Below are 16398 nucleotides of genomic sequence, written 5' to 3' on the forward strand. Positions count from 1 at the left end.
GTGGTTTTTTTGTGGAAAAAGCACATGTACAATTTACTAAAACTTAAAACCACATATTTTTTTTTAATCAATACTTGATTTTATCAGTTTAAAGTTTTATATAAATCCACGTTTCTATTTTTCACATTTTCATATTCTCGGTTTTCATATTTTTAATTTTTTTTGTTCTTTTTTCTCAAATTATTAAATGGATAAATGAATCAAGCCAACTAGCTCAACCCAACCCATATGTTAATGGATTGACCCATTCAATGACCCAAGCTATAAATGAATCAATCCAACTCATCTACTCTATGGGTTAAGTAGGTCATTAAATGGATCATGACCCATTTTAACACCTCTATTATTCAGTGATCCTCCTGCTGATCTTTTGGAGTGATCCTCCTGCTGATCTTTTGAAGATGCTCCAAGAAGACTACCGGGCAATTTCAATATCCAGAGCTGGGTTTTTCTTTGTTATTTTAGGGTTACAAGAAGAAAGGATTCCTTGACATGCATCGCATACACAAAACCGTCAATAAATTCAGTCTGGAGTCGAAAAGAATTTCAAACTAAATTAACCTGAAAAGACTTTTCAACACAGCCAAAAAGAAAAGCATATTCTTTTTGATCGGATAATATCCTCATAAAACATTGGCTTTCGTGGAATGCATAGAAATAGAAAGTAATAAGCATATTCAAATAACAGAACAGGATACTGGTTAATGTGGAGACAATAATAAGCTCCCAGGATAACATAAAGTCCAGTTGACCCCTGTGACCTATTCTCAAACTACTACATTGGATACATACACGACAATAGGTCAACTCTTTTATACTCATTGTCTTGCTCTACCTCGAGAATATCCACTATTTATCTTTGAAATCAGATGACCCTTTCATCCTTCCTGACTGCTGCATCCCTGCCCTTTGCCTCTACCATCTTGTACTGGGTTTTCCATACGCTGTACCTGCTCTGTAGATGGAAGTGCCCAACCTCCTCGGCCTGCCTCTGTACTCTGTCCACTGCTATTAAACCCTGCTAGATACACAAAGCAGTCATAAACTGATAGCATCAGAAATAGTAATAACAATAAGAGATGGGTCGAAAACTACTACAACTAAGGCTCTGTTCTTTATCGCTGAAAAAAACTGAACAGAACTGAATACTACTGAATACTGAACTGAATTGAACTGAATGCTACTGAACTTAACTGAATGCTACCGAACTTAACCAAACTTAACAATAATTATGATATTAGACTTTAAAATAATTTTAATGATAATATTCGACATTAATAAACTTATAATAATAATAATGGTTCTAATAAATATAATAATATCAATAATAAATAAATATATTATTAAAGATAAAACTAAATTAAATATCAAATAAAAGCTCGGGTTGACAAAATCTTGGCTCGATAAAAGCCTATGAAATTAAATAAAAATGAGTCTAATTTAAATTAAAAATACAAATTACATACAAACACAAATTTACATATAATTTAAAGCCTATGAAATTAAATACAATTTTTCATATGAATATAAACTCTTAACTTTTTATTCTAACTAAGGGTTAAAGTGCAAAAATAACGTTTTGGGTCAAGCGTAATTTTACCCCTAACATCTAAAATTGTGCAATTTTATCCCTAACATTGATAAATTCGGTAAATTTTAGAAACAATTCATAATTTGGATGCAATTCCTAATTTTTAAATATGGATGCATACTTTAATTTTAATTTTTTATTAACCGATATATACTTTAATAAACTATCATTTCTTGACTTTTATCTAATTTATAGATAATGATAAAGTATAAATAATAATAATAATAATATATAATAATAATAATAAATAATGATAAATTATAGATAAATAATAATGATTATTATAATATAATAAATAATGATAAATTACTGAATGCTGAAACTGGATGCTGAAACTGAATGCTGAAACTGAATTGAACTGAATTGAACTGATTGTTACTGAAATTAAGTGATAAAGAACAGAGCCTAACTTGACTGAGAAGAACAGTAAAATAGCAACATAAAAATAAATAATCTTAAAAACGAGAAATGTAATCATTAAGAGTACAGACAGGTCTGTCCAATTTGTTATTCTATCGTTGTCAAGAACCATTTTAGGCAAAGCATATTGAAAGCAGAGCGCCAATTTGTACAAATCAGAAATATAACACAGCATAACAAATACTCCAGCCAACTGAATAAACATCATTCATCCAAAAAACAGCTCGCCAGAATAATGAAAATGGCAAATGCCAACAACTATTCTAGTGCAGGAGACTACAGAAGATAAACATCATACTTACCGATAGCATGGCCGCTTGAATTGCCACTCCAACCAGGCAGGTACTTTATAGCATTTCCCTTCCAGGCTTCTTCAAAACCATTAAGCTCATCTAGCAACATATCATTCAGAAAGCTAGCTCAATCATCAAACACCGAGGTAATGTTTAATGATTATTATTACCTTCATTAAGATTATGCAATGTCTGCATCGATTCCACCTTACCATCTGATTCTAGCTTCCTAGTAAGTGTATGACCCTAAAAAAATGGATTGTGATGCCAGAAGAAAATTCAGTCCGATAAATTAGACAACCAAAATGTAGAATGTTAGTATAATTATTACTCAACAAGAAAAAGCATGAGCTACCTTATTGTGAAGTCCCCTAGAGATCCTGTGACTTGCTTGTCGAGTAGAACTATCGGCTTCCTTGCTTTCTTCAAATGTCAACTGTTCCAAATAGAGCCATCCAGGTATTAGGACAAGAGCATTATAATCCTACACAAAATCACTTCAAAACAAAAAATGCTACCCACTCCATCACTCCCAGTTCTTCTAGTCTTGGATGAAGTATAGTATGTGCCATCAGTCCCACCATATGAAACAGTAGAGCTCTGAAAACAGAAACTGCGTGTCTGTGGCTGCTGCTCCATGCCACTGAACCTGTTATGACTACCTCTATGCTGCACGAGCTTTCTTTTTCTCTCTGAAACAGAAAGTGAGAACACAAACCATTTTTCTTAAGACCTCAGAATATCAGATATAATTCAAGATAGACCAAAAGCAAGAAAAAGAAAAAATTTGAGTCACCTTCAGCTTCATCGTCTGGGTCTTCAACATATGGCTCCTTGCTTGATCTACCATGTTTTCTAGGATTCTCTTTCTTATTTTTCTCAGCTTCTTCATTTTCATCATCAGAGCTTAGTTCTTCAATAATAGGTCCACTTAGCTTCTTGGGTTCTGGAGGTTGATTCTCAATAAATGATGGCCGCATGGAAGCAAATGGGCTTCCATTGGAACCAAAGAAATGTGACTCGAACATGCCACCTCCAAAAGGCCTTGTGAAGAAAGGATTATCAAATGGATCCCTTCCACCGAAAAAATTGGACATCAGACTTCTGTGATTAGCAAAACCACCACCAATGCCCCCAAAACCACCACCAATGCCCCCAAAACCACCAAAGGAATCACCAAAACCACCAAAGGGATCACCAAAACCACCAAAGAACGGATCTCCTCTGCCACCCCTCCCTCCTTGCATTTTCAAACAAATATAACTCCTGAAAAGCAGCAAGAGTTCCCAAAAGACTTGCTCAGCATTTAATGCACTTCTTTTTTAGGGGTTTTTTTTTTTTTTTTTGGCAAATAGATCCACATAACAGAAATAAATAATCCATAAAGCAACACACATAAGCACAAAAAGCAGAAAGTAATTGAAGTACCTTTACCTATTTTCTCAATTTACAGACAAATTAGAACAAACAACATTCTGTTCATAAAGTCAAAAAACTGAATATAAAACCTAAAAAATCTTCAACTGATTGACTTCATAGCATAATTTCATCATGATCGTTTACAAGCAAGAGAATAAAACAAATGAGAACAAAGAAAATACAGATCCTGCGAGTAGAAACTTCCATAAACAAAATTTTATGTACTAGAACAATCCGAATTGACAAGATCATAACACTCTGTTCATAAAGTCGAAAAACTGAATATAAAACCTAAAAAACCTTCAAATATCAGAAATCGACCTAACTAATTGATTTCGTCGCATAATTTCATATGATCGTCTACAAGCAAGAGATAAAAACAAATGAGAACAAAGAAAATACATATCCTACGAGTAGAAATTTCCATAAACAAAATTAATGTACTAGAACAATCCGAATTAACAAGATAATGATTTCGCGAGGTATCAATAATATAGTAAAGCAAGAGGATACGAATTCATGCACCGAACAAAGCCCTTGTAAACCGAGTAAAAACCTCTGATCGTAAGGCAAGTAGTATTTATTAGAAAATGACAAATTATTCATCAACAAAACCCTAGAAGCCACAGAGAGAAAGAGAGAGGGGAAAAAACCTTCAACGATCAACTCCTTCCTACTAAAGAGAGACGATGAATTAAAACTCGAGAGAAATATGAACAAAACAGCAATTGTTGCAAGGAGATCTTTTTAAGCGCCTAAGCTCAATCCTCGGAAAGAGAATTTATAGGAAAATCTAGCTGTTACGAGGTGAATACAGATATTAATTTTGACAACGAGCAGAAACGAAACTTTCATGGTTAAAGTTACTAATCTACCCTTCACTCAAAATTACCAAAATGCCCTACATATCGGGATTAATTAGGCATTTCTGCGTATGTAAAAGCGATCACTCTTTCAGATCATAGCGATTTCGATAACCAGAGGGTAGCTAGCAGCATTGAATTCCAGGTATGTAGCTAAGCTCCTTCCACTTTCCTATTTCGTGTTTCTTGTGATTATGTAAATTGCAGTATTGAATCGTCTGTAATTTCATATGAATATTATGAAGCTGGTTTTTTTGGGGGTTAAATCCATGGGCTCAGTTCAAATAACTGCCTGCTGGGCTCTATTGCCCAAGTTAAATTTCTACTTGTCTTCACCACCCTATTTCGTCGCTATATATGAAGTCAACTTCATCGGCTAAGCGATCATCTAATTGTTCTCACCGTCACCGCCTTTACGAAGTCATAATCCTCCATTTCAAGAACAGAAAGGCCATTTGAATTTTTCTAGTTTAAAATACAAGAATTGTTTCTAATCAGCCTAAACTATTTCAAGAAGAATCTACCAAATTCTAACCCTCATTTTCATTGATTCTTTCATCTCATCTGGTACTTGTGTGGTGTTGTTTTGATATTTAATATTCTAATTTTTATGTCGGTTTAAGTTTCAGCTATACATTTTAATTTGCTTTCTCGTGGCTGGTTCTTTCAGGCTTGTCGTCTTTTAGACCTTTCCTACGCGTCTAGGAACATAATTTTAAGGTTTTTGAAGATTCATCTACATGGTAAGTTATTATGCTATTAGCTTAATTCTATTTCTTTGATTAGTTTTTACTAAATCTTCCATGTTTCTAGTTAAATTGCTTTGTCTTCTTGCAACTGATTATTTTATTATAAAACGTTTTGATGTCTAATAATAAGGTTTCCTCCTTTCCGTTTTTCCCTTTTGATTTTTGTTTTGCTGTTTGGTTGAGCTTATTTTACAGTTCACGCATTTTGTTGATGGTCTATGTATGAATCAATTGTTTTGAATTTTTGCTTGTTCAAATTTTTTATTAATTGATTGATACGTTCATATATGAAGTTAAGGTCATATGGCTATTACACCCACCCTATAAATTGTTTTAGCTGCAAAAATGTTCTCAGATGCTGTGTTGTACATCCTCCAACTAAAAGCCTAAGCCATTAATTTAGATATGATCAATGGTGATTTTCTTTTCCTGGCAGTTAGAAAATTCATCATATGGTTCTTTTTTTCGTGGTTTTCTGTGCAACCAGTCTGAGTTATATAGAAAAGTGAAGCAGAAAAAGTTCCACCTGCCTTAGTATTTGGCTTTATGTTAACGAATTATTTTTAAGGTTTTATTTGATGGGTTTGAGTCTTAGAATGGATACAGGCTCAACCCTTTTTAATCTGTCAAGATTTGCAAGCCAAATTTCCAACACATCCCTTGACTGGTGTATGTGGGCGTGTGTACATATGATATAATTTTGTTTATCTTTGAAATTTGTCTCTAATTTGAGGAAGCACGGCAGCATCATCAATTTCCATAAGTTAGTGTCCTGCATAAGGTAGCTTGTTTTACAATGCTATGTTTTTATGTTGGACAAGTTGCTGAACCTGCATATTATGGCTTTTTGTAGGATACTACAAGGATACCACATACTGTTCTAGCATTTACAGATGACACAGTTCTTCCTGTAAGTACAGTTGTGAATGCAGTTAGGGAGCTTGGTGATGAAGGAGCTGAGCAATGCGAACCTCAAGTTGTAACTCAAGCATCATCTTTAAGTACTTCCCTTGAACTTCTCTTTATTTTCTTTTTTGGTCTTTTCATTTTCTAGTACCTGCTTATTGCGTAGCCATGTACTGGAGCATGATGTGTGGCTGCATGTTTGTCTTGCTTTTTCCTCCAATTAGAGATCAAAGCCTAGTATTGTTCTCTAGTTTTACTTTATGAATAGATGAAAATTTATGTACTGTCTCAGCAAGTTTCTTTTATTATTATTATTGTTGTTATTATTATTATTATTATTATTTTTCTTCTCAATAGGGTGGGCTGACTCAAGTAGTAGAAAAAGTTCGCCATTTCGTCTTCTATAATTTTGTATAAAACCTTTATGTCAATCTTGTACATATTACAAGGGCTTTTCTTATCGATTTTCTCATGTTTTTTACCTTTTCTTTTCATCTTTTCTTGTGGGTCTTTTCTTTAGATAAAGTATTTTGATACTGTCATCTCTCCCTTGTTCTATTGCAGCTATCTCTCCCTTGTTCTATTGCAGCTTAATAATTTGGATTATGTGTTAGAATTTGCATGTTCATCTAAATTTTGTATGTTATTATGATGGTGATTTGCATTTATAAGATTATTATTTTGCTCTATATGTGTATGTACTCTCTGCCTGTTTGGTGAAAGAGCTGCCAAGTAGAAATTTCCGCATTTTGTGTTTCCACATCTTGCTCGTCCACTAGAAAAACAGAGTCATCATGGCAAGTGGATATGATATATCTGAGATAAATTACAAGAAGTGATATCTGTTTTATACTATAGAAGTTAAGTTAGACTGTACTTGTGGATAAATGAACTGGTGAAGAGATACGTAGGAGAAAAAAGTCCATTACAAACTCTACTAGATTGCTTTTGGTTATTAATTTAATAATCATGAAAAACTCTAGTAGATTGATATTGGTTATAAATTTGGACATATTGGATCTTTTTCTATGAGCCCCATGTGGATGTGAAGTCCCACAAAAGAAAAAAATCGCTGCCTTATGAGATAGCCAAATCTTTTTCATTCTCTCTTTCTTATGGAACGGTTACTCGTACGTTTCCATAGTCATTGGCTTCGTTTAGGTGCTTGGTACACCGAATAGTTGCTTGATGCTAAAACACAATTTTCCATGTATTGAATGTCTATCTAGCTAATTCTTCGGTGTTCATTGTCTTTTCTTTTTCATTTTTTTTTTTCAAGAAATCCAAATACTGATTCTTGACTTATCTCAGGTAAGCTGCCAGCGGTTTCTTCATCTATGGATATTGTCATTTCCATTTGTCGGTCACTCCAATTTCCTGATGACATGTTGGTTAAGGAGGTTATGAGAGTGTTGAAACCTGGTGGAACTGTCCTTATATGCCAGAATCTTCAGTCTGCCGCAGAGGAGACTGATAAGGTAACTGATAAGATCACTATTATGCTGTTCCTGACACAATGAACCTTACTTTAAAGTCCAGTGCCTCACCAAGGTGTTTCTGCAGAAGACTGAGCGCAAATTGCTACTGGCAGGATTCTTAGAAGCACAAGGTCTCCAATTGAAATCTGTTGGACGACCAGGAGTTCAATCTTTTGGGGTGAGTTCAGTTACTTTTTTTTATATGGCAACTTAATAAGTTCAAAACCATGTGCTATTCAAGCATCTGTTCGATATTGTTACCTTAATTTTCAAGCACCTTCAATGCTCTAACCTTTGAAGTTTAAATATCCAGTTTAGTCATATTTTCTGCCTGACTTGTTTTGTCATAATCTCTTTGAGGTTCTATAATTATTTGCTTGATAAGCTTGAAGGAAGTATGAAATAAGTTTACGAATCTCTTCTACATCATAAAAAGTGCAACACCATTTTTATTAATAGTGAGTCTGGCATCCATTTATACAGGTTAGGGCTAAGAAGCCTTCTTGGAAGATTGGGTCATCCTTTGCCATTAAGAAATCGACAAAAGCTTCAATCAAAGTTCAGATTGATGATGATTTGATTGATGAAGATAGTCTTTTGACTGAAGAGGATTTGAAGAAACCTCAACTACCAACTGGTTAGATAGGAAGACTCAAACTTGCTCATGTTTGAACATACAATTTAGGCCATTTATTAACCTTTTTTATCCAATTTGGTATAGTCAGTGATTGTGAAGTAGGAAGCACAAGGAAAGCTTGCAAGAACTGCACATGTGGACGAGCCGAGGAAGAGGAGAAAGTAAAGTTAGGATTAACGATGGATCAGCTGAACAACCCTCAATCAGCATGTGGCAGTGTATGTTCGACATATTTATTCCTTACACGTGCATTTAGGTGTATTACAGGCATACTTAATGCACATAGTTGTACATGGCTTGAGGCATACTCGTTATTTACAGGTTCGTGAGGAATATCAGTTTTATTTAACCAAAATTCTTCATCATTTTGCAAATGCAGTGTGGACTAGGTGACGCATTTCGCTGCAGCACATGCCCTTACAAAGGACTTCCAGCATTCAAACTTGGAGAGAAGGTACATAGCTAAATGAAACTTCTTTGGTTTGTACATTTACTTTTTTTTTTCTTTTTGGTCATTTTATGTTCTTCTTGCAGGTATCATTGTCTGGAAACTTCCTTGCAGCTGATATATAAAAGGTGTAGAAACTGGTTACTAACTTGTGAGAGTTGAGGAGTCTCGAAAATTTGTCATAGGTTTAAGCTAATAATAGATTCTGGCTTTTGAGTGGCAGTTTTTCACCTGCATTATAACTAGTGGATTATGAATTTGTCGGTTTATTTTGGATTTGCGTTTCTGTTCTCAAAACGTTGGGACGTAGTGAATCATGAATTTGTCGATTTATTTTTTCTATTCATCATGTTATGCCTTGCAACTTTAAACAATTGTTATTCTATTTTCAGATATATGTTCATTAAATTATGGTAATAGGTCCAAAATAGTGGATTGTATTTTTATTGGTTATATATTTCACAGTAATGCATATCAGTTTCTCGTGTATAAATTTAAATTTTTTTTTCTCGTGTATGAATTTAATTTTTTTGTATATCCATAAGAATATAAAAATACGATTATAGAATCAAAGAATGATTCATTTTTTGAAAATGTATAGATATGAAAGTAAAATGAGGGTGGATTATGATCAAACATGAAAATCTCAACACCTTTTCAATAAGAAGTAGAGGAAGAGGTAGAATCTATAAGGAGTAAGGGGGCGTTTGGTTCACAAGGGGTAAGGGAAAAGGAATCAAGAAAGGGAAACTAAAGGAAATGAAATGAATAAGCATTGTTTGGATATGTTTAGGAAAAGGAATACAATTCCACTCTATTCCCTTTGTGGATGTTTGGTTCAAATAAGGAATCAAAACTATTTTTTTTAATTTCATATATAATAAAAAAAAATTCAACTCTTTTACTATAGTTTCCATAAAATGTGAAATAACTTCATATATAATTCCAAACAATCCAAAACGTCAAAGTTAAAATTAATCAAAGAAAATGTATAAATATTATATTTAAAAAGAAAATAATTATTTTAAATAATTAAAAATAAATATTAAAACTGAATAATATGATAAAAGAAAAAAATTTGGTCAAAATTATTTTTCAGGGTAAAAATGTAAAAATAAATAATTATAAGGATCAAAAGTGAAATTAATCTAGTGATAAAAAAAATATAAGGATTAAACAAAAATAAAAAAAAAAAGTAAAATTTAGTCAAAAAATATTTTTTGAGTACAAAAATTTAAAATATATAACAAAAATGAAATTAATCCAAAGATAAATAAATGTAAAAATAAAAAAATAGAGAGACCAAAATAAAAATAAAAAATAAAATAGGGAGTAAAGTAGAATTTTATAAGAAGTGTAGGTTAGAAAGAGAGGGGAAAGAGAATAGAAAACTTTAGGGGAAAGTGGGGAATGGGTTAGAGGAGTTAGGATAAACCCAAAACTAAAAAGGGGCAAAGGGAATCATTTAATTAGCAAAACAAAGGGCTTTCTCTTACCCTTTCCTGAAACCCCCAAACCAAACGCCCCCTAATGAAAAGTTTTGAAGGAAATCCAACCGAAAAGCCTTTTTGGAAGAAGTTATAAGGAGTAAAATTGGTTTCATCATTTATAACCATGATAGAAATGAGTGGATTTTTAATAAACTATTAAGTTGTAAATGGATTTTCAAATGAAAAATGGAACTATTAGTACAATGATGTGTTTCAATGTTTGGTGGTTTCTTGGAATCTCCTTGAGTGTTAGACGGTTTGGTTAATAAAGGGTATATATGAACCCTTGAATTCTTCAAATCTGCTACAACCACCTCTAGATTATGAACCTTTTCATAATAGGTTGTCTGGTGACCGTTCTTATTTGTTCCAAATCTTAGAAGTCTCTTAACTCTATTCTTTGGAACTTCTTACGCAATCCGATGTCCAATTCCCTCTGCACCATCTTCACATATTCAATTTCAGGAAGGAACATCTTACACTTGTTTCTCATCTTCTTAAACTGGGAAATGAACATGTCAGCCGTCGCACCACCCTTTTGTGTGATCCTTGATAGTTCTACCACATAAACCTCTTGTTCGCCCTGTAAACCTAGGTATGAAATTGCCATTCCATCTCTTTCCTAGTTTGCAAAGAATTTCTTGGCCAAGTGGAATACAAAATGAAGGCTAACCTTGTGAGTGAATTAGAGAAAAGCCTCAACATGTAGAGGTCAAAGTTCAGATAGTTGGCCAACTCTCCATATTGGATGATGAAACGAGCAATATGTTCCAAAATGGAAAGGCCATCTTCTCTTGAGAATAATGAGAAGCACGAGATTTTGTACCCCTTTGGGTAAGGATTCTACAAATCTACGACAGTAGAATAAGGTTTGTGAAATTCTAGGCAGCCTATTTGGCGGAAGCCAAGAGCTCTTGGACGACCTATTTAACTGGCTCCATAATCAATGGAGAGACCTGTTTAGGTTGAGGGTACATGTCTTCCGGCATTGCATGATGATGACTGTATAGAGATATGTAAACATGTATGCCATTTTTGGGTCCCCTAAATCTAGGGGTGGCAATTTCTGATACGAAAACATGATTACAGAGCCAACCCGACTGACACGACACGATTGACACGAAAATCATTTTTCTATCATTTATAACATATAAACACACATGAAACATATATATGAGATAATACGATTTTGACACGAAACACGAAATTGCCACCTCTACCTGAATACCCCCCCCCCCCCCCCTCCGCGAGTCTCTAACTCCATAAAATTTGAGGTCCAATTGACTTACTTTCCTTAAGCTTGTTAGCATTGGCTTTTAAGGTGTAGAATCTTTCCTTTGAGGTGGGATTCGGTAATTATGCTCTAGCGCCTCTAAGGATTTTTTAATGGAACCTTACTAGTAGGCACAAACAATGGCACTTCAGCAGTATTGTCAGCCTTTGTTGTAAGTTTAGGAATCTTTTGAGAGAAGCTCTTGGAAGCACGTATAGGCTTTTCTACAAAATCTTATTAGATGCAAACTCATAACATTTTTGTAGAATCTTCTGTATATAGTTTCACATCTTCGATGTCTCTTTGCATGGAAGAAAATTGTTTTTCTAGGTAAGGAAAATTCTGAATCTCCCTGGAAATCCAAGACTCCCCTCTTGGGCTCTCATTCTTTGTCCCTTTTATAACTTCCACCATATGAGGAATTTTCTTATCGATGGCCCTCTTAACTGATTTTTGACCTTCTTAAAGGTCAGAAGGACACCAATTTGATAACCATCTAATTAACAACACAAAAGTTAATTTAATTAAATAATTATTAGTGGGATAATATTAATTAATTAACATACCCATATAATAAAATTTAATTAAACTATACATTAGTTACAAAAATATTAAAAACAAAAAAAAAGTGTAAACAGAAGCATAGTCTGGTGCAATTTGGATATCTGGTAAAAAAGATTACAAATATATAAGTGGATACGTGTTCATTCTAGGAAGAGGAACAACGTCCTCAAAAGTCTCAAGATAAATTATCCTAACTAGATCCACCATAGAGTCTCAGTTCATAGTCTTAGATAAAATCGGAGTAGAAGCTAAGTGGCTATGAAAGTTCTTGAAAGATATTTTTCAAATGGTCAAAGCTTATATCTATAATTTGCGTACATTGTGATAATCAAACAGCAATTAAGAAAGCACGTAAGTTATGTATAACGGTAAAAATCGACACTCATCGACATAACACCGTTAAAACTAATCTTAATAGAAATTATCTTAATTGATTTTGTAAGACCAAAGGATAGTAATGAGAATCCATTAACCAAATGGTTAAATCGATATCAAGTTGAAAAAGCATCGAGAGAATGGGATTGAAGTCGTTACTAACGTTCTATGTGAAAGAAAACCTAACTTTGTTGATTGGAGATGTCAAGATCTAGATTAAAAAAGACAACTTAATTACATAGATTTTGTAAGGTCACTATGGATGTCAAACCCTTGTAAGGTTATGCTTTTAATCATTCTTTATGCGCCAAAAGTGTGAGCAATGTGCCTTTACATTGAAATTGCAGCCCAAATAACTGTTTATTATTGGGTCAAATATATGAATATCATAATTAATAATTAAGTACAAAATTACAACTAAGTCATATCACCAAACTTAATTCTTAATATGTCATTATTCTCTATATATTATGATTTTACATCATAGTTTAAAAATTCTAAACTCCAATTCATATATCATAAACTTTAGAAAATATATTTTACTAGTTTGAAATAATCCAAAATTATGACTTAACATAGTTGTAAATAGTTATTAAACGAGAATTTTGGTATAATTTTCCCTTTATTGTACCTCTGGTGAAGTGTCAAACTTCTTTGCTTGGTGCTTTCTTGCAAATGTACTCCCTTGGAACTCTTCAAGGGCAAATCTATCTCGGTACCGGATTGCTGATATTGCCTTGAACAGTATTTCTCTTCTTTTCCTTCATCATGAAGGGCAATAGGAGAGAGAGATTCATCCAAAGCCATATCTTTCTTCTTATGTGTGCTTGTCCTTAACACAAACTGTGTAAATGGGGGATTGACTAAACTGATTAATCTTGATTTCTAACCCATCGATACTATCTTGCAACCTATCAATGCTAACTTGCCAACCATCAAAATTCTTATCAAGGACAGTGAACTGAGTTTCTACCAATATCTCCATTCTTGAGCCTTTTTCTATCGGAAAGGTCAGATCAATGTTAGAAACTCCAAATGCAAATGGTAATATAAAAGAGAAAGACGGATAGATTGATAAATCTTACCAAAAACAACTTACAATACTATTGGAATGGAAATAGAAATAAGAACAAAAGATAAAATGGATAGAGTTTAACCCTCTAATCCCCACAGGAGAAAACCCCCCTCACACTAATCCTTTACTTCTCAATAACCATCCCTTATAGCAGTCGAACAACTCCAACAATAATCCTTTACTTCTCAATAACCATCCCTTATATACTAATGACTCACACTCTAGATACCTATACTAATGTCTTGTACCTAAAATGCCCCTGTCTCAACTAATGGGCTAGGCCATTCTCTAACAGTATTTTCCAAGATCAACACTGCAGCATTCTCCTCTTACTACAAATTGACAGGTAAACTGAGACACTAACAAAAGAGCACCGAATAGTTCCTATCAGAATGGCCAAGATATAGGTTTAAACATTCGCACAAGCAATACTTGCCAATATGAATGTGGAAGAAATTTCAACATTCCCGCAGGCACCACATAGCAAATATGAATCAGAAGTGCAAATTATAACTTGGGAATAATAATAAAATCAGAATTGCAAATTATAACTTGGGAATAATAATAAAATCAGAAGTATGTTCAAAAGAGTTCAAAACAGACAACTAAAAAATCCTGAGTTGCACAAAATTGTGTTCCACCTCCACATGCTGTATTGTTTGTCTTAACGGTTAGCTTTGGCAACTCTTTCAATCTCATCTTTTTTCTTTATGGCATAGCTGAAAAAGTGGAACAAGTAGAGTCAATAACAAGGTAGATGATAAGCATACAGATCAAAGTGTGAGATATCGAACCTGTTTGAGGAACCTTTTGCAGCATTGATAAGCTCATCAGCCAAACATTCTGCAATAGTCTTGATGTTCCTGAAAGCAGCTTCACGAGCACCTGTTGTAAGGAGATAAATAGCTTGATTCACCCTCCTCAGTGGAGAAATATCCACAGCCTGACGCCTAACGACACCCGCAGATCCAATACGAGTTGCGTCTTCACGAGGACCACTGTGACAAACAAAAAATACTGAGATCAATGGAAGCTAACAAGTAAATAAATGCATCAGATTAGACATGGCATGGTAAAGTCCGCTGGCCAATTCCTCAATCACATACCTATTAATCACAGCATCTACAATAACTTGAATTGGATTCTGATCAGTCAAAAGGTGAATGATTTCCATGGCATGTTTCACTATCCTAACTGCCATTAGTTTCTTGCCATTATTCCTCCCGTGCATCATCAGTGAATTTGTAAGTCTCTCCACGATAGGGCATTGGGCCTTCCTGAAGCGCTTCACTGAGTACCTTCCAGCAGTGTGTGGAACATAAGTTGCATGCTTGGCTTGTTGGACACCAATATAATCGCTTAAAGACATGTCAGCGACCTGAACCAAAACATAACATAGAATTCATTTAACAGAAAAATAAGAATAAAAAGGCATCATATTCCTGAGCCCAACACAAGTCACAAGTAACACAAAAGTCGGAGATATACCACTTGGTACCACAAAAGCAAACATTTTAATGCAGAGATACTAGCAGTGGCAGAGGCAGGCCAGAGCCCCCCCCCCCCTGCTCCGGCAGAACCATGAGAAGGGTATGCTGCCGGAAATTAACCACCTCCCCCCCCCCTTCTCCATTGCAGAAATGAGATATGAGCTAAAGGTTTTAGAATTGAAGTTATTCTTAAGCCACAGAACATCAAGGAGTTTCCAACTCCGACATTCAATCGTATAAAGAGATGACATGGTATGAAATCCATGAGTAAAAAGGGATTTGTTATGCTTACATTGTCAAGCACCTAGGAGTAGCAACAGTGAACTTCAGTAATATCATCAACAAGTTCAAATTCAAATTTGAGCAAGTTCTTGAAGGTTTGCATATTGAAAATCACAGTGATTTTCATCTTTTATATATACATTGATAATTTGTTTTTCAGGCTAAAATTAGCCCCCCTGATCTGAAATCCTGGCTCCACCACTGGATACCAGATCAATATTCAATATGACATATACTCTGATTTCAAGTGAATACATAATAACGACTGGAATCCAGCTAGAAATTTACTCGGTGTTAAACTAGAAATCCAACAAAGATTATACTTGGCCCAGTGCACTAATCCAATTGCAAAACATACAATCAACAGTGCAGGCACCAATACAACAAGCAACACGGACCTAGATGAGCCAATATAACTATAATTCTTTCAAGCACAAAAAAGTGGAGTAACAAGTTAACTCATGTCATCACTGTATCAATGGAAGAAGACAGGCCAAATAAATGAAGGAAAAAAAAAAAAAACGAGATGTAAAACCTCAACATCATCGAAAGTCCACCGGTTGAAGAGCTTAACATCGATGTTAGGCTGAGTAGGGTCAGGGTTAACTGGTGGTGGTGGTAGGGGCGCCGCTACAGCTGCTGCTGCTGCTGCCATTGCTAAACCTGTGAATCGGCAAGGAGAAAGAAAGAAAGAACCGGAGAGAAGCGAAGAGGAAAGGAAGCGATTAGGAGAGGTGAGGAAGCGATACAAGATTTAGGGTTTTGTTGAAAATTATCGCAACTGTAGGTATCCAAATGGCTGGAATTACGGATATACCCCTAAAATATGAAATAGGCCTCTCTCAACTCAATGCTTGTGATCACTTGAAAAGCCTTCGGCCCACAATATATAATAAGATAAAATTACAAAATATATGTTTACAAAAAATACAGAGTTATTTTCTCTTTTATTTATAAAATATTTTTTTGGGTCAATTACATGAATTTCATAATTAACAATAAAATTAATTTATAATTAAGTCATATCACCCAACTTAATTCTTAA

At 34.3% G+C, this 16398-nt stretch overlaps 3 protein-coding genes across 8 annotated transcripts; 1 reads left to right on the top strand and 2 right to left on the bottom strand.

Annotated features, from left to right (window-relative positions):
- Positions 1-620: 620 nt before the first annotated feature.
- LOC136210608 (uncharacterized) lies at positions 621-4636 on the bottom strand. 4 transcript variants are annotated; one of them, XM_066001945.1, is made up of 7 exons: positions 4377-4636; positions 3101-3570; positions 2827-2996; positions 2660-2740; positions 2517-2550; positions 2314-2403; positions 621-1021 (listed from the first exon to the last, which is right to left on the bottom strand). In XM_066001945.1, the coding sequence occupies exons 2-7, from the start codon at positions 3549-3551 to the stop codon at positions 879-881; spliced, it is 969 nt and encodes a 322-aa protein (XP_065858017.1). In that variant the 5' UTR covers positions 3552-3570; positions 4377-4636; the 3' UTR covers positions 621-878. The 4 variants fall into 4 exon arrangements, with proteins under 4 accessions (XP_065858017.1, XP_065858015.1, XP_065858018.1 ...); XM_066001943.1 differs by having other exon boundaries at positions 2475-2550; positions 4377-4629; XM_066001946.1 differs by having other exon boundaries at positions 621-1018; positions 4377-4621.
- LOC136210609 (anamorsin homolog) lies at positions 4612-9244 on the top strand. Of its 3 annotated transcripts, none has more exons than XM_066001947.1 (9): positions 4612-4731; positions 5257-5329; positions 6189-6336; positions 7553-7719; positions 7805-7897; positions 8203-8356; positions 8441-8574; positions 8736-8810; positions 8891-9244. In XM_066001947.1, the coding sequence occupies exons 2-9, from the start codon at positions 5327-5329 to the stop codon at positions 8927-8929; spliced, it is 813 nt and encodes a 270-aa protein (XP_065858019.1). In that variant the 5' UTR covers positions 4612-4731; positions 5257-5326; the 3' UTR covers positions 8930-9244. The 3 variants fall into 3 exon arrangements, with proteins under 3 accessions (XP_065858019.1, XP_065858021.1, XP_065858020.1); XM_066001949.1 differs by having other exon boundaries at positions 7808-7897; XM_066001948.1 differs by lacking the exon at positions 4612-4731 and adding an exon at positions 4944-5153.
- Positions 9245-14071: 4827 nt separating this feature from the next.
- LOC136210610 (small ribosomal subunit protein uS7-like) lies at positions 14072-16111 on the bottom strand. The gene is made up of 4 exons (XM_066001950.1): positions 15889-16111; positions 14688-14959; positions 14376-14579; positions 14072-14300 (listed from the first exon to the last, which is right to left on the bottom strand). Exons 1-4 carry the CDS (start codon positions 16006-16008, stop codon positions 14246-14248), a joined length of 651 nt encoding a protein of 216 aa, XP_065858022.1. The 5' UTR covers positions 16009-16111; the 3' UTR covers positions 14072-14245.
- Between the last annotated feature and the right edge of the window lie 287 nt (positions 16112-16398).

Source organism: Euphorbia lathyris, chromosome 1, assembly GCF_963576675.1.
Source record: "Euphorbia lathyris chromosome 1, ddEupLath1.1, whole genome shotgun sequence".
Classification (NCBI taxonomy): Eukaryota; Viridiplantae; Streptophyta; class Magnoliopsida; order Malpighiales; family Euphorbiaceae; genus Euphorbia; species Euphorbia lathyris.

What these genes read in the sequence shown, in the direction of transcription:
- LOC136210608 (XM_066001943.1), bottom strand. Translation starts at nt 3,551, where the DNA reads ATGCAAGGAGGGAGGGGTGGCAGAGGAGATCCGTTCTTTGGTGGTTTT. An exon ending in CTAGGGGACTTCACAATAAG is followed by an intron (nt 2,551 to 2,659) that starts GTAGCTCATGCT and finishes CCATTTTTTTAG; the next exon opens with GGTCATACACTTACTAGGAA. An exon ending in TTCAAGCGGCCATGCTATCG is followed by an intron (nt 1,022 to 2,313) that starts GTAAGTATGATG and finishes TTGTGTATCTAG; the next exon opens with CAGGGTTTAATAGCAGTGGA.
- LOC136210609 (XM_066001947.1), top strand. An exon ending in AACTCAAGCATCATCTTTAA is followed by an intron (nt 6,337 to 7,552) that starts GTACTTCCCTTG and finishes GACTTATCTCAG; the next exon opens with GTAAGCTGCCAGCGGTTTCT. An exon ending in CCGCAGAGGAGACTGATAAG is followed by an intron (nt 7,720 to 7,804) that starts GTAACTGATAAG and finishes GTGTTTCTGCAG; the next exon opens with AAGACTGAGCGCAAATTGCT.
- LOC136210610 (XM_066001950.1), bottom strand. Translation starts at nt 16,008, where the DNA reads ATGGCAGCAGCAGCAGCAGCTGTAGCGGCGCCCCTACCACCACCACCA. An exon ending in GGACTTTCGATGATGTTGAG is followed by an intron (nt 14,960 to 15,888) that starts GTTTTACATCTC and finishes GTTTTGGTTCAG; the next exon opens with GTCGCTGACATGTCTTTAAG. An exon ending in GTAGATGCTGTGATTAATAG is followed by an intron (nt 14,580 to 14,687) that starts GTATGTGATTGA and finishes TGTTTGTCACAG; the next exon opens with TGGTCCTCGTGAAGACGCAA.